At 43.1% G+C, this 23,295-nt stretch overlaps 1 protein-coding gene across 2 annotated transcripts in view; it reads left to right on the top strand.

The window, feature by feature from the left end:
- PTPRE (protein tyrosine phosphatase receptor type E) overlaps window positions 1-21,357 on the top strand; it is a 78,787-nt gene extending 57,430 nt beyond the window's left edge. For both annotated transcript variants that reach the window (XM_033066352.1, XM_033066353.1), the window contains exons 6-20: window positions 2,281-2,371; window positions 2,588-2,664; window positions 2,779-2,815; window positions 3,708-3,805; window positions 5,946-6,065; window positions 6,878-7,038; window positions 10,951-11,086; window positions 11,840-11,989; window positions 12,980-13,073; window positions 13,455-13,531; window positions 14,588-14,722; window positions 15,499-15,624; window positions 16,310-16,470; window positions 16,555-16,690; window positions 17,876-21,357. In XM_033066352.1, coding sequence (XP_032922243.1) covers window positions 2,281-2,371; window positions 2,588-2,664; window positions 2,779-2,815; window positions 3,708-3,805; window positions 5,946-6,065; window positions 6,878-7,038; window positions 10,951-11,086; window positions 11,840-11,989; window positions 12,980-13,073; window positions 13,455-13,531; window positions 14,588-14,722; window positions 15,499-15,624; window positions 16,310-16,470; window positions 16,555-16,690; window positions 17,876-17,950 — 1,674 coding nt within the window. In that variant the 3' untranslated portion in view covers window positions 17,951-21,357. The remainder of the gene's footprint in view (window positions 1-2,280; window positions 2,372-2,587; window positions 2,665-2,778; window positions 2,816-3,707; window positions 3,806-5,945; window positions 6,066-6,877; window positions 7,039-10,950; window positions 11,087-11,839; window positions 11,990-12,979; window positions 13,074-13,454; window positions 13,532-14,587; window positions 14,723-15,498; window positions 15,625-16,309; window positions 16,471-16,554; window positions 16,691-17,875) is intronic.
- Window positions 21,358-23,295: the final 1,938 nt, after the last annotated feature.

The following is a 23,295-nucleotide window of genomic DNA, read 5'->3' as shown; positions in this document are numbered from 1 at the left end:
ACCCAAAGCATTCCATAATTCCCTGGTTCTGTGCCTGGGGATGCTCCAGGGATCTGTGCCCACTCCACAGCCTGATCCCACAGGAGCTCCAGGAACAAATCTGGGCTGAAAACCTGGGAGCCAGAACTGCACCAACCTGAGAAGTTTGGTCCCAAGTGATTTTTTTTTTTGGTAAAAACAAACCAAGCACTAAAAGCTGAAGACACCCAGCAGGCAGAAAAGAGTTTTGAGGACAGTTCCTGACTTTGAGGACACCTCTCTCAGATTCATGTGTTCTCCAGAACCTTTGATTTTGTCCTTAAAGCCTCAATGACCCCTCAGAGGTGCATTGCCCCCCTTGGACACTCACCAGAATAGCAGAGGCTCCTTCTTTTTTTTTTTTTTTTTTTAATGTGATTCATTTGAAGATTGGGTGCTAGAAGAGTGTTCTTTATTCACAGGAAAAAAAAGGAAAATAAAATTATTCTTTTCTGTAATCCCCCCACCTCTGTTGATCATCCCTGGAAGTTTGGGATTATTGCCTTGATTTTTCAGATTAATTACTGAAAAGCTTTCCCTAAGAGTTTCCTGTTGAAATTTTCATTCTGGCTGGATTAAAACACCCCTGTGGCTCGTTGGGTGCTAAAACAGGAGGAGATGTGCTGGTGCTGGGTGGGCTGAGCCTCTCAGAGCTTCAGGGGGGTTTTGGGGGTGCTGCCCAGCAGGGACAGGTCAGAGTGTGGTGGCAGCAGATGGCCCAGGGCCAGCAGGACTCGTCAGCTCCTCGTGGTTTGGGGTGGTGGGAGGATGTGCTGAGGGTGAATCACATCCTCCCGGGCTGGGAGCAGGAGCTGGGCTCTGCCCTGGCCACAGGGAGCTCCCTGGGCAGAGTCCAAGGCTTTGCACAGGTCAGGAGAGGTGGTTTGGCCAAAGAGAATTCCTTTCCATTAGTTTTTCATGGGAAAATCCAGAACTTCTCTGGCTGTCAATAAAAATTCGGGTGCCTGACTTTCAGTTTGAGGGAATTGTTTAAAAAGAGAATTATTTCATAGAGTCACAGAATGGTTTGGGTTGGAAGGAGCTTAAAGATCACCCAGTTCCAATCCTTGCCATGGACAGGAACACCTTCCATTATGTCTTTTTACACAAAAATTTAGTTTTTGTGTTTCATAAATGTACTTTAATCAGCACAATGAAGCCAGGAGCATCGCTCACATCAGGAATTCAGCAGTCTGCAGAGAGCAGCTTTCTTCCTCAGCCCTTCTGGCCTCCTTTCTTTTCCACTCACAGCTGAATGCCCCGTGAAAGCCCCAACAAACAGCAGCCACAGTGCTCAGTGCTGTTTCCTGTGTGCTGGAGGATCAGAGCTGCCTGTGCTCCCCTCTCCTGTGTCACCCTGACAGCCTTGGCTGCCTTTGGGGGGAATTCCAGCCCTGCTCTCTGCCAGCCAGGCAGGGCTCAGCTCAGCTTGGCTCAGATTTTCCGTGCCCTGTGTGACTCAAACTGGGCAGGGGAAGGTCCAAGAGTGGGAGAAGGTTGGTGGTGCCTTCCCAAACTGCTGGGATTTTACCTCAGAGGGATCCACCCTGCTGGGGTTTTGGAGTTCAGTTAGAGGAACTTCATGAAATCCGCTTAAAGGAACTTCTCAAAATCCGGTTTTGGTTTGGTCCCTCTGCAGGGGCAGCATCTCAGCTGGGGAGAAGCTCCATCATGGGCACCTCCTTGCTTTCATCTTCATCCTCTTCTCTGTTTTTTCCTTTGGTTTGTTACCCTCCATGACTGTTTGGGTTTTTTTTAAGCCAGACTAAATTTATCTGCGCTCATCTCTCGCTGGCGCGGAACTCAACTCGCGCCGCATAAAAACCCATAAATGATTTTTCCTTCCTCCTTTTCACCCAGGGCTGGGCCTGCAGAGGCAGAGCTGAGCAATATTTGATATTTGATGTCCTCAGCAGCCAGGGGGTCAGGCCCAGCCCTGTTCCTGTGCCACCACTGGGGTTGTGCTTTGAGTCACTGGGGCAGATGGCAGCTCCAGGCAGCAGCTCAGAGTTTAACAATTTGCTAAATATCTGTGATCTCAGAGAGAAAAAAAACTGCTTCTCTCTCCCCAACTGCTGAACTCGTCTGCAGTGAAATCTGCCAGGATGGAGTTGTCTGTTAGAGAGAAATTGCAGCTACTGGAGGTGGGGGAAAGTTGAAATATATTTAGTTTTGTTGGATGCAAATTTTCCCTAAGCCAGGTGCAGTCGAGATTATTTGTTTTCTAACACATTGACTCTCTCTATTTTTTTTTTTTTTCAGTCCTTAACGTCTGGATATGTGCAGGGAACGTTTGAAATGGCAAATAAGGAAGAAAACAGGGAGAAGAACAGATATCCCAACATCCTGCCATGTAAGCAATTCGCTTTTCCTTTAAACCAGACAAATAATTTTGGCACTGAGCAGGCTGCTGGTAGTGTTCCTGTGCTGGAAATACTCAAATAATAACAATTTCACTGGTCATAAATGCTGTTTGTTGGGGAGCTCTGTGCTTTTCCAGGCCTCCTGCTTGCAAGGAAATGCCAATTCTCAGATTTAACAACTTGCCAATGCCCTTGTTTTCTTTCAGATGATCATTCCAGAGTGATTTTGTCCCAGATTGATGGGGTCCCACCTTCAGACTACATCAATGCATCCTACATAGATGTGAGTTGAGAGTTGCCCACAGCTGGCCAAACTTTGGCAATTCAAGAAGTGAAATTTTCTGCTTGCACACGTTGGCCTTTCACCTTTTAACTGCTGTGGCTTTTCTTTCCACAGGGTTATAAAGAGAAGAATAAATTTATAGCAGCACAAGGTAACTCCTTCTCATTTCTCTCTTCTCTCCAGCTTAGGGCTGAGCACATTTTGTTATAGATGTGTTTTAGAGGTTATTTTTAGCTGCAGGTGGTGGTCAAGTGTGAGGCTGGATTTAGAGGTTACAGTTGAAATGGATTTGCAATAAGTGTGAGGTGACCAACTGCTTCCAGGCCTGTAGATTCTGCTCTGAGCAGAGGCAGATTTCCCACTCCAGACCCTCTTTGCATCAAAATTGTGTCTCCTGATGATCCATTCCAAGCTTGTTGTGGTCCCAGGGAACCCTGGACCTTGGAGTGGGGAAGAGCTGCAAAGTAGGAATTCTAAATGTTGCTCCTGCCATAGTTAAAAGATCAAATAATATTTAAGAATTAATGTGTTAGAGAATTTTCCAGTGCCTAAAGGGATCCAGGAGAGCTGGAGAGGGACAGGGGATGGAGGGACAGGACACAGAGAATGGCTTTAAGCTGACAGTGGGTCGATTTAGGTGGGATATTGGGCAGGAATTGTTCCCTGGCTGGGATGGAATTCCCAGATTTGCTGTGGCTGCCCCTGGATCCCTGGCAGTGCCCAAGGCCAGGTTGGACATTGGGGTTGGACACTGGGGACAGTGGGAGGTGTCCCTGCCATGGCAGGGTGGAAAGTAAATGACATTTAGAGTTCTTTCCAACTGTGATTCTATGAGTGATATTTCAAGACAGAATAAAAATGTAGATTTGGGTTCATGATTATGTTAAAAAAAATGTGATGGGGAGTTATTAAATATATAAATATACAGATTTGATATATATTCTGTGCAGGTGTAGCAAGCACAGCCCTGGGTGGGTGCCCAGGACAGGGGTGTGGGATCTGCTCCATCCCCTCCCCTGAGCATTTCCCTGTTCTGTCTGCAGGACCCAAGCAGGAAACAGTCAATGACTTCTGGAGGATGATCTGGGAGCAGAAATCAGCCATTATTGTCATGTTAACCAACCTGAAAGAAAGAAAAGAGGTAAAAAGCTTTTGTTCACTCTGCCCTGGGATCTCCCCTGTGCTCCACAAGCGCTCGTGGCTGCTCAGGGTCAGACCAGGTGCACGTGTGACCACTTCCTGCCCTGGCTCCTGTCAGCACTGCTGAGTTTCTGCTCAGAAATGTTGTTTTCATTTCTCAAATACCCATTTATATCAGGTGATCTCAAGGAGAAAATTCTGATGGCCACTTGTGTCCTGCATAGCCCAGAGGCAAAGGCAAACTCCCGTGGTGTTATCCCAGTGTAAGGCTGCACTTGTGGATGGGATTAATTAGGAATGAAGATGAAAACTCCATTCATTTTCCTGACTGTCCTGGTTTGGAGGACAGGTGTCTGCTGGGAAAGGCAGCAGCCTCTCTTTGAAATGGAGAATGTAAACCCCTCCCTCCAAATTATTATAATTTTGAAATCAAGGGGCTCTCAGGCAAAGATATGGGAATAGGAATAACAGTTCTTTACTAGGGAAATTAAAATAGAAATACAGCACTACAAAGAACAAACCCCAAACCCTGACACAGTCAGAGTACAGCCTGACACCCGTCAGGCAGGGTGTTGGCAGCAGTCCCATCCCATGGTGGCTGCATCCTCCTGCAGTGACAGATGTGGCTCAGTTGGAGCAGTGCTCCTGTACAAGGTGCAGTTTCCCTCCGGAGCTCCAGTGGTGATGTGGAGAAATCCGGTTTTCCTCTGGAGTCCAGTGGAGAAAGGGGCTCCCTTAGTGTCCCAAAACCTCTGTTTTTATCTTGGTAAGAAATGTTGGGCTCTTCCCCCTGGCTGGAGCAACTCCCAATGGGATGCAGTAATTTTATCAGTGCCACAGTGGGACTCAATGGCCATGAGCAGAAAATGACTGGCTGGAGGAAGGATGGGTTGTGAAAAGATAAAGAACAATGCCCAGCTGGTTTATAAACATGGCCATGAACAGGAGATATCCCATGAGATAAAGAACAATGCCCTGCCTGGTTTCAATGGATGCCCATTAGCAGAATATCTCCCACAGAGATCAGGATCACTGCCCCCACCATCAACAGATGGTGATAGAACAGACACCTTTGATCACATTCTGTATTGTAACCCAAGACACTGAGTATTAGGTTTCAAAAGACACAATTTTGTCAACTAAACAATGAGAAATTAAAGCTGCTTCCTTGTGAGGGTGCTGCTGTTCTTCCCTGAGGATGAGCATTCCTTGTTCTCCTCCTGGAGTTGCTTTTCCTGCCCTTTCACTGCTGCTTGAAGCTCCAACTTCAAAGCCAGGCCATGGGGGCCAATTCCAGTGTGAACATCCAGAACTGATGGATATTCCTGGATATTCCTGCTAAATCTGGATATTCTGATGCCTCCTAAGGCGAGCTGCTTTGAATTCCTCACTGGCTGCAGCTAAAGCTTGAGAACAGAGTGAAAACCTCACAGTTCCCACAGCTGGACGCCTTGTACAAAGCTGCCAAACTGAAACAAAAGCTGTGAGACCTCAGTAGGTTCAAAAACAATTGCAAGCTGTTCTCACCTTCTCTGCATCAAGTTAGAGCAGCAGAAGGATGCCAGGGGCTGTGCTAATGCTAAATTTTAAGTTCTTCTGTTCTGCTTGGCTGCACTTTTCTGTTGTGCCTCTGATGGAGACAAACCAGTCCTAGTCCAGCTGGGGACTCAAGGACAGTTTCTTCAAACTTCAGGCCATAAACAACATGAAAAGAGGAGGGAGGGTCAGAAAGCAAGCAAGAAGGATGAAACATCATGATTTGAGAGTATGAATTGGACAGTTGATGCTTGCATGCAAATGGACTAAAATCTATCAAAATGTGAGCTCTGTGACCAAGCTCTCTTTTGCTTCCACCTTGGAAGCACTGGGAACGCCAAGGTGTGGCCTTTGAATATAAATATCAATAAACACCCATTTTATTCCTCTTAACTCTGTCTAGCCTCTGTTCCAGCTCCTGTAGGCATCTGTGCCAGGAACTGTGCTCAGAGCTGGGCTCAGGGCAGTGCCAGGTGAGGATCTCTGCACACTCACTGCTCCGCTCACCTTCCCTGGTTACAGCTACGAGTGAGAGCCGAGTCAGGGTGATAAAACCCCGTGTTTGCTGCTGAAATTGTCATTTTCTTTGCTGCTGTTCCTTGCAGGAGAAGTGTTTCCAGTACTGGCCCGAGCAGGGCTGCTGGACGTACGGCAGCGTGCGCGTGTCCGTGGAGGATTGCGTGGTGCTGGTGGATTACACCGTGCGCAAGTTCTGCGTGCACTCGGTGAGCTGCACCCCAGGGAGATCCCTAAAAACAGCTGTCCTGGTTTGTCCTCAGCTGTCTGCTGAGAAAGGCAGGAGCCTCTCTTTGAAATGGAGAATGGAAACCCCCTCCCTCCAAATTATTATAATTTTGAAATCGAGTGTTGTAAATATTAGTATGTATATAAATATAGAAAATATTAAAATGTGTCACACATCTTTTACAAAAATAACTGTAGCTGTCAAATAATAACTAATATTTGGTTTTTGTAACTAACAATGAAAGCAAACATCTCTGTGAAATAACTAATTCTATTTATATACTTAAATAACATTTAAAAAAATAGAATCCATAACTATCAACTACTAAAACCACAAAACAAAAGCTGTTGTGAAAAGGTAGCACATGACCTTAAAAAAAACCCCAATTCACCATTTCTGCACAAGTCAGAAATCAAACTAAAAGATTCACAAAACATGAAGAATTTAAAATAATATTTGAATATATAGAACCTTTAGAAATATATATGTAACCAATACCATTTTTAAAAAATTGCACAGATTAAAAATGAGTGAATTTGGATATATTTGGCAGTTTGGAAGAGTCTTTCTCACTCTTTGCAATGCTATCTGAGGATTATTCCACTAAAAATTAATAATAAATTATCATTTTTACTCAGTGTTTGTACTTTACACACACTGTAAACTCCAAACCCCTGAGTGAGGCCCAGAGTGTGGTGAGAAATAAAGCCCTAAATAACCCTGGCAGTTTATTTATTCATCTTTGCACCAAAAATGAGATGTCCCCAACTCAGAGCCTGGGTGTTCCTGCAGCTGCACGAGGGATGCAAAGCTCCAAGGCTCGTCACACAGCTCCACTTCACCAGCTGGCCGGACTTTGGGGTGCCTTTCACACCTATTGGCATGCTGAAATTCCTGAAAAAAGTCAAAACCTTGAACCCTGCCCATGCTGGACCAATTGTTGTTCACTGCAGGTATGTATGTGCTCCTCAGCTTGTTCTTGGGCTTGGCCTGGAGTTAGTTATGTAGATAAATTTATAGATTTCTATTTATTTATGTAGATATTTGGATTTTAAACATATTTAAAATATATTTTTAAGATTTTATTTATATTTTGTATGTATTTATATATTTTTATATATTTATATTTTTTATATTCTTTATATTTACTCATATTTCTCTTCAAGGGTAGTAATCTGCTGAGTTTTTGAGAGCCCAGAGCAAAAATTTCCAAAGCTCTGATTTGCTGTCAGTGTAATACTGAAGCAGAAGTTGTTGTTCTGCTGTTTGGGGTTTTTTAATGAGGGTTCTCCATTGTTTGGTATAAATCTGTTCTTTGTCAGAAAAACAGAGTGCTGATACAAATCTGTGGCCTTTGCCACTCAATGCTGCTCGAGGAATTAATCCCCCACTTCTCCCACAAATTGCATTTTTTTAATGGAAATTAGCCATGAAATGCCTGAAAAGTTTGGAAGAAAGGCTTGAATTCAAGAGACTTAAATGGTGCAATTTAAAAAATCTGCTTTATCCCCATCCAGGGGCAATTCCCACTCCTTGGGCACTCACATCCTGCTGGCAAAGGCTGCTGCTGAACTGTTGAAATCTTTACATGAAAAATCTTCTCATGAAATTTTCTAAATCTTTTAATGAAACTGAAACCAAACTCCCAAACAGTTGGAAGAAAATAATTGCAACCTCTGTAGCAACTGTCAGCTCATCACTGAGCCAGAAGTGGCTTTTCAGGAGCAGTTATTGCAAGGTTAGAATAAAAAGAACACAAGAGCAGAATGAAAAGGAAAGAAGAGCAGCTTTGTCTGTTTGAGCCTTGATTTTAAGGAAAAAAAAGTTGTAAACTCCTGAATTTTTTTTTCCTTGCTAGAAATATTCCCTGAGAAAGTGAAAGTGAAAAAGAGAATGTTCATCCTGTTGGGATTCACCTTCTGTCTAGGTGTCATGGATAAAAGGCTTGGGAAAAAAACCATTTAGATGGGAAAAATAGATTTGAGTTGTCTCAGCTGAGAATGTTTTTATAGCCCTTTGCTGTGTGGCCTCATTCTGTGCTTGGTTTAACCAGCAGGAAAGCCAAAAGCAGGGAAAATCCCAAATAATTCCATCAATACCTGCAGGGATTGGAATGCAAAGGGCCAGCAGAGCACGGTGAGGCCACGTTGTGTGTCAGGGTCACAAATAAAGGAGAGGTGACAGCGAATTTCCGCCTGAGCTCAGGATGTGACACCACTGAATTGTTGGGGAAAGGAAAGGGAAGCCCATCAGCACTGAGTAACCTTCCATTTTTAGGGAGCCTGTAGGGAAAAACCTCTCCAGTGAGGTTTGGGAAGTGAATAAAACACTGATTGAGCATTTGGAAGTCAAGGAGTGAAAATGAGGAGGGGCAGGATTTTCTGCTAATTCTGGTGTTCTGTAAGGTTTTGGAAATAGGGGGTTTTATGGAAATAAATAGGGGTTTTTTTTTAAATAAATAGGGGTGTTTTTGGAAATAAATAGGGGTGTTTTTGGAAATAAATAGGGGGATTTTGGAAATAAACAGGGATTTTATTGGAAATAAATAGGGGTTTTTTAGAAATAAATAGGGATTTTGGAAATAAATAGGGATTTTTGGAAATAAATAGGGCTGTTTTTTTTTTTTTAAATACAGTTTTTTTGGATATGGGGGTTTTTGGAAGTGGGGAGGTTTTTTTGGAAGTGGGGAGGTTTTTTTGGAAGTGGGGAGGTTTTTTTGGAAGTGGGGAGGTTTTTTTGGAAGTGGGGAGGTTTTTTTGGAAGTGGGGAGGTTTTTTTGGAAGTGGGGAGGTTTTTTTGGAAGTGGGGAGGTTTTTTTGGAAATGGGGAGGTTTTTTTGGAAATGGATTTTATTTTTTTTAAATTGAGGGGGTTTTTATTGTTTTTTTATTTATTTTTTTTTTAAGTAGAATTTTTTCAGTGGGTGGAGAGGGACTTGGAAGAGTGGCTGCCACAAAGCAGGCTGAGGATGGGGACAGTCGGGGACATTGCCAGGTGAATGCCCAGGTGGGGAGGTCACCAGCTTAGAAATGTGCAGGGATGGAATCCAGAGCTGGAAACAGGGATGTGTCAAAAGGAATGGTGGCTGGAAAGGGAAGTGAGGAGGCTGAGCTGGGGTGAGCCCTGCCAGGTGAGAACTGGGGAGGGGAGATCCATGCTCAGAGGTGGCTCCAGGGCTGTCAGGAGGAGAACAACCTCTTAAGTGGGAATTAAAACATTAATTAAGAGAGAGATTCTTCATGGTGCCAGATGGATGGATGGAAAGGAGAGGGAAGGGAATCTCCATCATCCCTCCACACCTCTGGAATAGTGGAGTTACTGGTTTCCCTGCTGGTGAAGTGTGTGGAAATGAAATAATTGTAGTACAACATTTTTTTTCCTGCTGTTTTTGAAGACCTAATGTTGCCTTGCTGAGAATTTCTTCGTGTGACGAGGGGGGGAGGTTTTTATCGTGTTCCTGGAGGTGTTTGTGGCCATTGCAGCCAAGCAAGCTGCCCAGAGGTTAAAGGAGAGCTACTCATGAGCAGTACAGGATGCCATGCCCTTTTCCTCTGGAAGGAAGAGCTGAAAGGCGCTGGAATTTTGTCATTTCTGAAGGATGTGCTCCCTCTCGTGGCTTTTAAGGATATAAAAACCAAAAAGTGTTTAGGGCTGGCAATGTTGGGAAATGTGGAGCTAAAAATTACTAAAAGAAGAATTAAAATTTTATCTTGACTGCAATTATCCGAGATGGTCAAGCAGATTATTTTTTTCAAATGTCTTTTTAAATATAATTCTGATGGCATCAGCTGGGAAGAGCTGGGTTTTTATGCTGAAAAACCCCTCTTTTTTTGCTGTACTTGTTAAAATGAAAAAGGAGGAGGTTTAGATTGGGTATTAGGAAACATTTCTTCACTGAAGGGGTGAGCAGGCATTGGGACAGGCCACAGGCTGCCCTGTGGATGTGGCACTTGGGGACATGGGGACAACAGTTGGACTCAAGGATCTGAGACAGCTTTTCCAACCTTAACAATTCCACAATTCCTTGGGATTTAATGTTTCCCAGTGAGTGTTTGAGTCCAGTGTGAGCCCGAGGCTCAGTGCTGCAGCAGTTCCTGCAGATGTGGTGTCCTGGTTTGGAGGACAGGTGTCTGCTGAGAAAGGCAGGAGCCTCTCTGAAATGGAGAATGTAAACCCCCTCCCTCCAAATTATTATAATTTTGAAATTAAAGGGCTCTCAGGCAAAGATATGGGAATTAGGAATAACAGTTCTTTACTAGGGAAATTAAAATAGAAATACAGTTTTACAAAGAGCAAACCCAGAACACTGCCAGAGTCAGAATCCAAGCTGGCACCCATCAGTCAGGCAGGGTGTTGGCAGCAGTTCCATTCCATGGTGGCTGCATCCTCCTGCAGTGACAGATGTGGCTCAGTTGGAGCAGTGCTCCTGTACAAGGTGCAGTTTCCCTCCAGAGGTCCAGTGGTGATGTGGAAGGGTCTGGTTTCCTCTGGGATCCAGTGGGAAAGGCTGCTCTGATGTTCCAAATATCAGTTTTTATCTAGGTAGGAAATGCTTGGCTCTTCCCCCTGGCTGGAGCATCTCCCCATGGGATGAAGAAATTTTATCAGTCACACAGTGGGACTCAGTGGCCATGAACAGGAGAGATCTCCTGGAGGAAGGAGAACAATGCCCCAGCTGGTTTAACAGCTGGTCCATTAACAGAATATCTCCCACAGAGATCAGGATCACTGCCCCACCTGGTTTAACAGACAGTGACAGAATCCAGACTTTTGGTCACATCCTGTATTGCAGCCCAAGACATGTGGTGGTTCCATGGAGGTTTTTGGTGAGTCCCAGGGAGGTTTTTGTGTGTTTCTCTCCCCAGCGCGGGCGTGGGGCGCACGGGCACCTTCATTGTCATCGATGCCATCATGGACATGATGCACGCCGAGCACAAGGTGGATGTCTTTGACTTTGTCTGCAGGATCCGCAACCAGCGGCCCCAGATGGTTCAGACTGATGTGAGTGCACTCAAACCACCCCAAATCCCAGCTTTTCCTGCATTCCCACACTGTGTACAGCCCAGAGTGTCCTGTGCTGTTGGACAGCTGGAAAAGTTCTGGTTGGACAGAGCTTGGAGCAGCCTGGGATTAGTGGGAGGTGTCCCTGCCCATGGTAGGGGTGGAATGGAGGAGTTTTAAGGTCCCTTCCAACCTAAATCATTCTGGGATTCTCTAATTCAAAAATGTACAAAGCCCAGTGAAGGCCATGAGGAGGAGGAGAAGATAAAGGCAGAGAAGACCACAGTGAAACACTGAATTTTTCAGTGTCATTTCCAGGTTTTCCCTGGAATATCAGAGAATGAGTGGAAATGTGAGCAAAACAAGAAAACTCTGGTTTAGCACAATGATTTCTAATTATTATTATTTTTATCATTAGTAGATTGTCACCAGACAGTGGCAAGACAAGGAGCAGTGGTTTTGAACTGCCAGAGGGCAGGGCTGGATGGGATATTGGGAAGGAATTGAGGGTGGGGAAAGGCTGGGATGGAATTCCCAGATTTGCTGTGGCTGCCCCTGGATCCCTGGCAGTGCCCAAGGCCAGGTTGGACATTGGGGTTGGACACTGGGGACAGTGGGAGGTGTCCCTGCCATGGCAGAGGTGGCACTGGATGGGATTTAAGGTCCTTTCCAAGCCAAACCATTCAGTGATTTTTAACTAAGTCCCAGAATTCCTCATTTCCCTCCCTTCACCTCCCTCTCTGTCCCTCCCAGATGCAATATTCCTTCATTTACCAAGCCTTACTCGAGTACTACCTCTATGGAGACACAGAGCTGGATGTGTCATCCCTGGAAAAACACCTCCAGACTTCCCACAATGCTGCACCAAACCTGGTCAAAATAGGGCTGGAAGAGGAATTTAAAGTAAGTAAGGAAAGCTTTCCTATAGGATTTCCAGGATTTAAGCAAGAGGATAAAAGTGTAACCTTCAAGGTGCATAAAAGGGAAGTTGTTTTATTTGGTGGTTGTTGTGAATGGGGCCTTGCTGAGCATCCTGTTCCCTAAATTCAGATTCTGATCTCATTCCCCCATTCAGAGCTGTGTCATTCCCCAAATGTTTTTTGTTTGTTCATAAAAGAAAAGTGGAGTGATTCTCTGGGTCTGGTGCAGGTTGCCAGATCAGATAATGCTGGAAGAGGGAACTGGATGAGGTGCTCCTAATCTGTATCCCAGGGGGATTGCTAACCCTGAGGTGACTGACTGCAGGGAATTCACAGGGCTGGTGCTCAATGTCCTGACTGTCAGGAGAAAAACCTCAAAAAAAACCCCAAAAAACCATTTATCAGTGGAGAAACCCCAGCTGAAGAAAACCACACTGGCTGTGTGTGATCATTGTTAAAATTACTTTAGTTCCCTGAGGCAATAGTTAGATTTTTAAAATTATTTTCCTTATGGTAGAATATTTATTTTCTGTAGAGTTTTAAAATATTAAGTGACATCTGGGTGCTAACTGGAGTTCTCTCTTTGCTTTAAAGGATTAGCTTAACCAGAAATTGGGAATTGGGTAAATAAAAATATTGTAAAAAAATAGTTTGATAGAGCAACAAGTTCCAAAATCAGCAATATTGATGGAAGATTGGATGGGATTTTGGGAAGGAATTTGTGGCAGTGAGAGTGGGCAGGCCCTGGCACAGGGTGCTCAGATTTGCTGTGGCTGTCCCTGTCCCTACTGAGTGTGTCCCTGTCCCTGCTGAGTGTTTGTCCCTGTCCCTGCTGATGTCCCTGTCCCTGCTGGGTGTCCCTGTCCCTGCTGGGTGTGTGTCCCTGTCCCTGCTGGGTGTGTCCCTGTCCCTGCTGATGTCCCTGTCCCTGCTGATGTCCCTGTCCCTGTGCTCACCCCTCTGCTCTCTGCAGAAGCTCACCAACGTCCGCATCATGAAGGAGAACATGAGGACTGGCAACCTTCCAGCCAACATGAAGAAAGCAAGAGTGATCCAGATCATCCCCTGTAAGAGCCCAGCTCCTCATCTCCACACCAAGTGCCACCAAGCCCTGGCTGGGAGCACACCCTGCTGCTGGCAGAGCCCAGCTCAGCTCCCCTTACACATTCAGTGAATTGGGTTTGATTAAATCACCCTAAAATCTGTTGGAATTGGGGATTTTGAGTTAAATTACTCAGCAGTCTCACCTTTTAAACCACCCCTTTGCTGTGTGATTCCTTGCACCATCTCAGCAGCACTGTGTAATGTTTGCTCCTGAAAATTAACATTTCAGAGAAAAGATTTGGTGGGGGTTTGTTCTTCCATGCGGCAAAAGCAAGACTGGACTCAAAATTAATTTTTTAGTGGACTCAAAACTAAGCCCAGACTTTTTTTTTTTTTTTACCCAGATGATTTTAACAGAGTGATTCTGTCCATGAAAAGAGGGCAGGAGTACACAGACTACATCAATGCTTCCTTCATAGATGTAAGTATACAATGTTTTCATGCATTTCCTTTTGAAAACAGATTTTCTTAAAAGAGGCACAATCAGTTTGGCTTGCAAAGAGCATGAGCTTCGTTTATGGGAGCTTCCAAATGCATTTCTTATCTGTGTTTTTGATTTCAGTTTAAATGGCTGTGCAATTTAAACCCTTTTGTTAAATTCTGACCAAACAAATGAAGTGCACAGCTGACAGCCAGTGATTCCATTATCTGGGTCAGGTTAACAGGTGTCAATATTTGCTTTTCTGAGAAACAGAAAAGTCAGTGTTGAGCACAGGGAAAAGCTGTCACAGTGTTTGACTGCCAGGCTTTACCTGGGCAGAGCTGGATGAATTCCAAACTTTCTTCCCAGTTTCCTGTTGGAAGCTGAACATGGAATTGTATCTTGTTTTTGTTTAAATCTGAGAATTAATCATGTCCTTAAGCAGTAAAAGCAGTTGTGACTGAGGGTTGTGGATTCCATAGGGATCACATCTGCAGGGAAATGGGGAAGGGCTGGATGTGGCCTCGGTGTTGGGTCACAGGTGGGACTCAGTGATCTCAGAGCTCTTCTCCAGCCTCACTGAAAATAAATAATAATAAATAATAAATAATAACTTTCCAGCCTCTGTGAAATAAAACTGGACCTCAAAACTTGAGGTAGAATTTAATTCTGGAGAAAAGCTGGGAGCTGTTGTGATAATCTTGGGAAATCTGGTCCTGCAGAATCTCATCCTCTGAGGGTTGTGAATTGGGAGGAGATTTTAGAAGGGTGGAAAAGCTCTCTGAGATCTGAGTCCAACCGTCCCCAGCACTGCCAGGGCCAGCACTGCCCATGTCCCCAAGTGCCACCTCCACATGGATTTTAAATCCTTCCCTGCCCTGGGCACTGACCACACTTTCAGTGGGGAAATTTCCCCTAAAATCCAACTTGACCCTTCCCTGGTGCAGCTGTTCCCTCCTGTTCCCTGGGAGGGAAGGGAAGATTTCCCTGCTGAGGCTGAGCTGTCCCTGTCCTGTCCTGTCCCTGTCCTGTCCCTGTGACGCTCTCTCCCCGCAGGGCTATCGGCAGAAGGATTATTTCATTGCCACCCAGGGCCCCCTCCCGCACACGGTGGAGGATTTCTGGAGGATGGTGTGGGAGTGGAAGTGCCACACCATCGTGATGCTCACCGAGGTGCAGGAAAGGGAGCAGGTATGTGTCTCCCCCCTGCCCTTCCCACCCAGCATCAACACTGGAAAAACTTTTTATTTTTAGCCTAAAAAATCTGACCTTTTTTTTATTTTTTATTATTTATTTTTTATTATTTATTCTTCTTTATTATTTATTTTTTATTTTTTATTATTTATTTTTTATTATTTTATTAATTTTTTTAAATGAGCGCTTACTTTGGTCTTTGGTGTTGCAGCAAACTTTCTCTGCAATTCTCAGCAAACACAAAAAAAGTGGAATATTGGGATTTTTGGAAAGCTTCCAGCTGGCATCAAGGGATGCCTGACATGGCACAGGGTTTTGGCATTTGGGAACAAACTTTTGTATAAACTTTTATCCCAGTAAAAGCTCATCCTGAGCCTGTCCTAATATGATTTAAATACAATAATTAATTCATTTTTTTATTTAAATATGAGAATTAATGTCATTAATTAATGAGAGAGTGCTGCAGATGGAAAATTCTGGGTTCAACAAGGATGTTGTAAAAATCTTTTTCTTAGTGGTTCTGGGAGGTTTTTAACAACATTGCCTTACTTTCAGGAATTCCATTTATTATTCTACTCTGTTTTCAAGCAGTATTTGCTATCTGGGCCTCCTGAGCCCTTTTCTTCATGATGATTTCTATTCAAGAAATATTTTATCACTGTATTCCTAATTTAGAACACACTTATTATGGATGTCACTTCTTACACCAGAGATTCATGACAGTATAGATAACTGGGGGGAAAAAAAATCAAGGAATTCTCTGGATTCTGCAGGAAAAATGCTGCCAGTACTGGCCATCAGAGGGCTCTGTGACTCACGGAGACATCACGGTGGAAATCAAGAGTGACAGCCTGATGGATGCCATCAGTGTGAGGGATTTCCTGGTTACATATAATCAGGTAGTTATTTACAATTCCAACTTCTTCTCCTTTTTTTTTTTTTTTTGAATTTTTTTTGTCTTAAATGTGGTTAATCAAAAGCTGGCATTAAGAGGAAGCTTGAAATTAAATAGGAATTTATGTGAAGTTTTATATTTCATATAAAAGTTATATTAAATAATTTTGCTCCAAGTCCCTGAAAATTCTGATCAGTAAAACAGGTGGTTGAAAAATGGGGGGTGAGTTTTTTTAGCTATTTTTGTTGTTGTTATTCCTAGATTTTTCTGCCATCTCCCACATAGGTATCAAAGAAAATTTGATTCAAGTTTTTTTCACAGCATTCCAGACTGGTTTGGTTTGGAAGGGACCTTAAAACTCATCTCACTCCACCCCCTGCCATGGGCAGGGACACTCCCACTGCCCCAGGTTTTTCCAAGCCCTGTCCAACCTCACCTTGGACACTTCCAGTGTATCCTAAATCCTTCCCAGAGAAACCAGCTATGCAAACCAAAGGAAAATTATGGGGGGAATTATCAGAGGTAGGGGATTTAGAAGCAGACCTGCCAGGACAGAATCATGGAATATTCCTGGAAATAAAATCCCCAAGATCCTTAATATACCACGGAGCAGGTTGCCGATGTTCCAGGCAGGAATTGTGTTTCCCCTTGGCAGCACCAAGTGGTGAATGGTGTTTTCCTGCTGGCAGGGCCACCAGGAGAAGCAGAGCAGGCTGGTGAGGCAGTTCCACTTCCACGGGTGGCCGGAGATCGGGATCCCTGCCGAGGGCAAGGGCATGATCGACCTGATTGCAGCCGTGCAGAAGCAGCAGCAGCAGACAGGGAACCACCCCATCACTGTGCACTGCAGGTGAGCCCTCAGCCTGCCTGCTCCATGCCTCCTGCACTCCTTTCTTTCCCCATTTTTACCCCAATAAACATGTTTGCATTGCAGTGCTGGAGCAGGGAGGACGGGGACCTTCATAGCCCTGAGCAACATCCTGGAGAGGGTGAAGGCTGAGGGGCTCCTGGACGTGTTCCAGGCTGTCAAGAGCCTGAGGCTGCAGAGGCCACACATGGTGCAAACACTGGTATGGCATTTACAGGGCTTGGGGAGGGAGTTGTGTGTGTAAATGTTCTTGGGAGAGGAGAATGAAGGGAGGTTGGCATCAGTTTTTAGCAGGGTGACATAAATGGTGTGTGGTGAGTGTGTGTGTGCAAGGCATAATCAGGGTTTTACAGGTTTGGGATTTATAGGGCTTGGGGAGAGAGTTGTGTGTGTAAATGTTTTTGGGAGAGGAGAATAAAAGGAGGTTGGCATCAATTTTTAGCAGGGTGACATAAATGATGCGTGGTGAGTGTGTGTGTGTGCAGGTTTGGGATTTACAGGGCTTGAGGAGGGAGTTGTGTGTGTAACTGTTCTTGGGAGAGGAGAATGAAGGGAGGTTGGCATCAATTTTTAGCAGGGTGACATAAATGATGCATGATGAGTGTGTGTGTGTGCAAGACATAATCAGGGTTTTACAGGGGTTTGTAGGTTTTGCCCAAAAATACAACTTGGATGAATTGTCTCTGTGTTTTAGGAGCTTGAGGCAATTAGACTAAAGCTGTTTTGAGTGGTGCAGGTGATAATATCTATTAAGAAATGGCTTTCAAGCTATTTGTCAGTGGGTCTTTCTTACCTTAAGATGTCTGGGAATAAATTGGAATCATGGAGTGGTTTGGGTTGGAAGGGACCTTGAAGCTCATCCCATTCCCTCCCATCCCCACACTGCCCCAGGGTGCTCCAAGCCCTGTCCAGCCTGGCCTTGGACACTCCCAGAGATGTGGAGATCCTTGGAAATGTCTCTTGTTTAAAATCTTTGAAGTTTTCCTTCAAGTCATCTACAACTACTATTTGAAACACTCCAGATGCTTTTCCCTATTTGAGTAAACATAAAAAAGTTTTTTGAGACTTAACTTTAGAATATACAACAATACTGATATTTTAATTTCCATAGCAGCTTCCATCCAGCAATCTGAAACCTCTTTAGAAACAATTAAACCTCAAACCCTTTCTCCAGGGAAATGTTTTCTCTGTCCCATGGGTGGGAAGAAAGGGCTTGAAGAAATGGAATTGGATTATCCATATATTATATAAAATAAAATATTTAAAATAAATAAATCAGAACAGACCAGTCCTCAGCTACTGCTCCCAGTTAGGCCATGGTGAATTTATCACTTGGATTTGCAGAATTCAGATTTTCTCATTTTGATCTTTTGTCCTTGTTTTCCAGGAACAGTATGAGTTCTGCTACAGAGTGGTACAAGATTTCATCGACATCTTTTCAGATTATGCTAATTTCAAATGAGAATTCTGCCTTATTTTTTAATTTGTCTGTATAAATAGTTGTATATTATGTTAATTTATTCTGTGTCACTCGGGTTGTTGACTGAACTGTAAATACAACGTTGTGCTGGCTCTAAAAGTTGCATTTGCTGTATAAAGTTGTTTCTTAAATATAAATATCTTCTAAAGCAAAGTATAATGTTCCTATACTGTATAGCACTGTAAGATGGGATAGAAATCTTTATTCTAAATAACAAAAAATTAATTCTTGGGTTTTTTCCCTTTTAATTTTGCCACTCATAAATATTTATCAATGTTATCTCCCAATTCTTGAATTTTTTGGCAGGTGATTTACAGTTCATCCTGAGAAAGTGAATTTTGGTGCACATGTTTAAACATATTTTGTTCACCATGAAAACAGATATTTTTTTTTCCAGGCTGTTTTAAAGAGCCTCAGGGTTTTGTTGGATGTTGAGTCTTACTGTCCATAGGATAAAATCAGGAGAAATACAGATTTGAATTTTTGATTTAACAGAACTTCCAAAGCCCTGTTAATTTGGGGTTTTTTTCACAGCTATTGTTTAAACTGACTCAGAAAGGCAATAATGTGATTTTTAGAATATTTTGCATATTTGAAAAGTGTATTTTGCAGCACCTGAACTTGTCTACTTGAAGAGAAAGGCCAGAAATGGAGTTAAAAACTTCTCTATAAACACCTGCATGATTTCCCACTCCTTTAAAATAAGAGATGAGCTCTTACTCCTGGATTTGACTCACCAGGATAATTAAGAGGTAAAAGTTGGGAAAAAATTTTTCTGCACAATTTAATGCCAGAAACATTGAGTATTGTAGCAAAAGTTCCTCCTGGTTCTTACCCTCCCAGAAATGTTATCAAAAAAGGACTTTGCATAAGGGGTTTAGGGTTGTGTACAGAGATATATTTTTGCTGAAAGTACTACTGAGAATAGAATTGGTGACAGGAAATAAAAGTTTTTATTACAGCCCTGAGCAGGGGCTGGAAAATCCCCAAAATCACAGTGCACCTGAATGTTGGATATTTACCAAGTTTATCCTTCCCACTCTTCCAAAACCATCTCTGAGTTAATGAGCACAAAGGGGTGAATCTGTAATTAATTACTTAATGAATATGCAACACTTCTGTCTTGTCCAGCCAGGCTTTGGCCATGCAACAGCAAAGCCTTATTTCAAACAAGCAGCTTCAACTGAGCTTTTCCCTGCTGTTCTTGCACTATTTTATCCCATTCCAAAATAACCTCATTGCACCTTGGAGCAATGCAAAGGGACAGGAAGGTGTCCCTGGGTCTCCTTCCATTCCAGCCTGCCTGGAAAAGGTTTGGGATGGGAATTCCTGAGCACCCAGTTCCCCCAGTGCTGTTCTCACCTTTCCATTGCTGCACTCCTGTATTTATTTGTACAGTAAATTATGCACTTCAAAAACCAGATTGTTTAAAGACTAAACTCGCTCGTGAGTCTCTATGAGAAGAAACACTCGAGCCACAGGGTTGGGTACTGAAAGTGGAGCTGAGGAAGGGCATGCTCCAGAAATTCCATCCAAATCCAAAGAGCCAGAATTAATTCAGCCTGGAAATGGAACAGTGGGGGTTCAGTGTGATTTACAGCACAGGGAGACTCCCAGAGGTTGGAGAATAATGCAAAGAAATTCCCATTTTCTGATCCTGTTCTCAGGATCTTTCTGCCACTTTGCCCATGTTTAAATAATAATTTGTGAGATGTTGGGGTCCCTGAGGGAAAAACTTGGGGTGAGTTATCCATGAGGTGAATCTCAGTGCAGGGAGAGACCCTGAAAGGGTGGAGAATAATGTCAAGGAATTCCCATCCTGATTTCAGGATTTTCCAACCATTTAGCCAGCATCTGAACAGTAATAATTTGTCAGATGTTGGGGTCCCTGAGGTAACACCTTGGGGTGAGTTGTCCATGAGGTTAATCTCAGTGCAGGGAGACTCTGAAAGGTTGGAAAATAATGCAAAGGAATTCCCATTGTATGATCCTGATTTCAGGATTTTTCCAACCATTTAGCCAGCATTTGAATAATAATAATAATAATTTATTTGTTGGGCAGATTTTGTGGGTCCCTGAGGTAAAAAGTGGTGTTGAGTTGTCTCATGAGGTCAATCTCAGTGCAGGGAGATTCCAAGAGGTTGGAAAATAATGCAAAGGAATTCCCATAGTATGATCCTGATGTCAGGATCTTCCCAACCATTTAGGAGGCATTTGAGTAATAATAATAATAATAATAATAATTAGTGTGTTGGGCAGATTTGTGGGTCCCTGTGGTAAACACTGGGGTTGTCCATGAGGTCAGTCTCAGTGCAGGGAGACTCAGAAAGGCTGGAAAATAAAGGAGTTCCATGTTAGGATCCTGATCTCAGGATCTTTCTGACCACTTAGCCAGCATCTGAACAATAATAATTTCTGTGTTAGGCAGATTTTGGGGTCTTTGAGGTCAGTCTCAGTGCAGCAGGGATGGGGTGGGAGGGTCCCACAGCCCCCCAGGAGCTGCAGCACAACTCCAGCTGCCCGTGGGTTCACTGAAGGAGTTCAGGTTTTACTCTGGAGTTCAGCTGGAACACCAAATCCTCACTGGGTACTCAGATTTTAGCTGATAACCAGATTGAGATATCGAGGAGGAAAGAGAAAAATGCCTCAAATAAAATTCAGAATTCCCAACTGGAGCTCCAGAAAGGTTTTTTGTGGGATTTGAAGAGCTCCCTTGGTTGGGTGTGCTCAGTGGCTGGAGCTCTGGGGAGTGTCTTGGATTGGAATTTTCTTTTGATTCTCCATCTGTTGCATGGAATTCCTGTGAAAGGCCAAATAGTTGGATTGGAAGTGTCCTTCTGATCGTCTGTGGTTCTGGTCACTGTGTGACTTTGTTCATGTGTTCAGGAGGTCCCAGCTCAGCTCAGCATTGGGTTTGCTTCCCCACATCCTCAGCCCACAATCCATGCAGAGCCATGGATTCCCTTCGATTGCTTGGCTGACTTGGGCCTTAATGAAGAATGCATACTGTAATTAGCAGTGTTTTTTAGGCTATTTTTATGTATTTTTTAAACTTTTAAAATGAGCCTGACCACCCCGCGTTCAGTCTTTTGAAATGTTGGCGTTTCCCTCGTCCCATTTTTCATGTAAAGTTACTGGAACTTTTCTGTATAACCAAAATGTATTTAATTTGTCAAATCTTTATAATATATGTATGTATTATACAGTTTCAGCTCTTGTTATTTTCTTTTCTTATGTTTCTAATTTGATCTTGCTGTGTTTTTAATGCCGGTGAACGTGGCTGAATTATTTGTATATGCAAATTGCAAGGTCTAATACATTCTGATGCAAGAACAAAGCTTCCTTTTTATTCTCCACCTGCATTATTTCCTTTAAATCTTTTAATTTCATTCCTGTGTTGTGTGTTCATTTGAATTAAGCATTCTAAAAGAGTTGAAATCCATTATCTAGGTAAGTAATTTTTCAGTGCTTATCTGCAGCTGTTTGGGAGTAAAATTCTGATTTATTTTGGGACTGAACATTGTGCATATAAAGGGTGTGGAACTCATGGAAGCAATTGGAATCCAAAACTGTCTGGATAAGTAAGAGCTGATGAAATAAATATAGTGAAATTAAGTTAATATAGTAAAATGATCCTGTGGTAAACTGTGATGTCATACCAAGATAAAGTATTTTGTGGGTCATGTACTTTCATGCAGCTTGTGAGACCACTGGAAGGTAACCAAGGCAGGTGCCAGAAAACTGAAGAATCTCAAATATTTATCAGTTATTAATTACTTGCTGGTTAATTTAAACAAATATTGACAATTTGTAATTGTTGATCACACACAAACATGGATATTTCTATATTCTACTGGTGATACAGTTGGTTTTTTTCCTACTTTTGAACATTACAAAGAAAGACCTTCTGGTTCCTTATCTGGTTCTGTTTTTAGAACCTCAACTTTTAGAAAAAAATACTCTAATTGTTAACTGCCCATGAAATATATTTATTTTACAGGGATATTTAAGCAATATAAACTAAGGCAAATCAAAGAGGTGTTTGCTCTGTACAAATGTCAGGCTCTGTTTTGCCTGATGCAGAAATTTTTGAATTGAGAATTTTCCAGGTCACTGAACTTCCCAGGGAGTGTTCTTCATCTGAGGAATTAAAGGATTAGGATGTAATTTAGATCTTTTGGTGAGAGCTTCCTTCTAATGACTTTTATCCATTTTCTGTGCTGCTTTGCACAGAGGAGGGGAATTACTCAGTCATTAATCGAGTTGACACCTTGCCAAGGAAGTTCTTTGCTCAAAGAATCCTTTTGTCACCTGTTTCCATTGCATGAGAAACTGCTCCAGCATTTTCCTGAGTTTTCCTGAATTCCCAACTATCCAGGCTGAGCCTTCTCACCAGCTGGGTGAACAAAAAACAAGGAAAACTCTCCCAGGTGGGAAGAGCTTGAGAAGGAATTATTGAGCAAGGTATTTTCTAGTGGAGATTTTTATAGAAACTTTGTCCTTCCAAAACCTGAAGGGAGCTTGTGGAAAGGATGGAGAGGGAGTGTTTGAGAGCATGGAGTGCCAGAGGGCAGGAGGGATGGGATTTTGGGCAGGAATTGTTCCTGGGAGGGTGGGGATGGAATTCCCAGATTTGGATCCCTGACAGTGCCCAAGGCCAGGTTGGACATTGGGGTTGGACACTGGGAGGTGGAACTGGATGAGCTTTAAGATCCCAAAACCATTCCATGATTTGATGGTTCCTGTGGCAGCCTGTGCATCAAGCAGAAGCTGTTTCCTCCTTTGTTTGTAGGGATGCATGGGAATTAAGGAACTCCAGAATTTAATTTGCTCAGTCCAGGAGAATCTCGCCCCAGCCCCAATAAAAGGCACAAATTTCTACCTCAGCTGTCCCAAAGGACTGCCTGGGAGATGCACAATCCCTCTTAAGGTCACCTTTGGGATTAAAAGTGATGGCAAAAATTCCTGGATTGAGGATTTGGTTCCCAGATTGGGCACAGGATGGGAGACTTGGGGGCCAGGAGTTGATTCCACCCATCCTCAAGGGTGGCTTTTGTGGCTTTTGGAACTGAAAAATCAGAACACACTGCAGAGTTTTAATTTGCATTTTAAACCTGACATTTTTCACTGGGACATTGTGTCTTTTGCTTCCTGGTTGTCTTCCTGGAAAACTCCTTTTCCAGATGAATTTGGATTACTTAAAATACAGGTTTGACTTAAAAATATCAGTGTATCCATCATATTAAAAAGTTTTTCCCTTAATAGTTTGTTATTTTACCATTTAAGGTAAATTATTTCAAAGTATTTGTTAACTGTGGATAGATAAA

Source organism: Catharus ustulatus, chromosome 8 (assembly GCF_009819885.2).
Source record: "Catharus ustulatus isolate bCatUst1 chromosome 8, bCatUst1.pri.v2, whole genome shotgun sequence".
Taxonomy (NCBI): Eukaryota; Metazoa; Chordata; class Aves; order Passeriformes; family Turdidae; genus Catharus; species Catharus ustulatus.
The sequence above is the reverse complement of the archived record's forward strand: the minus strand, read 5'-3'. Positions and strand labels throughout refer to the sequence as shown.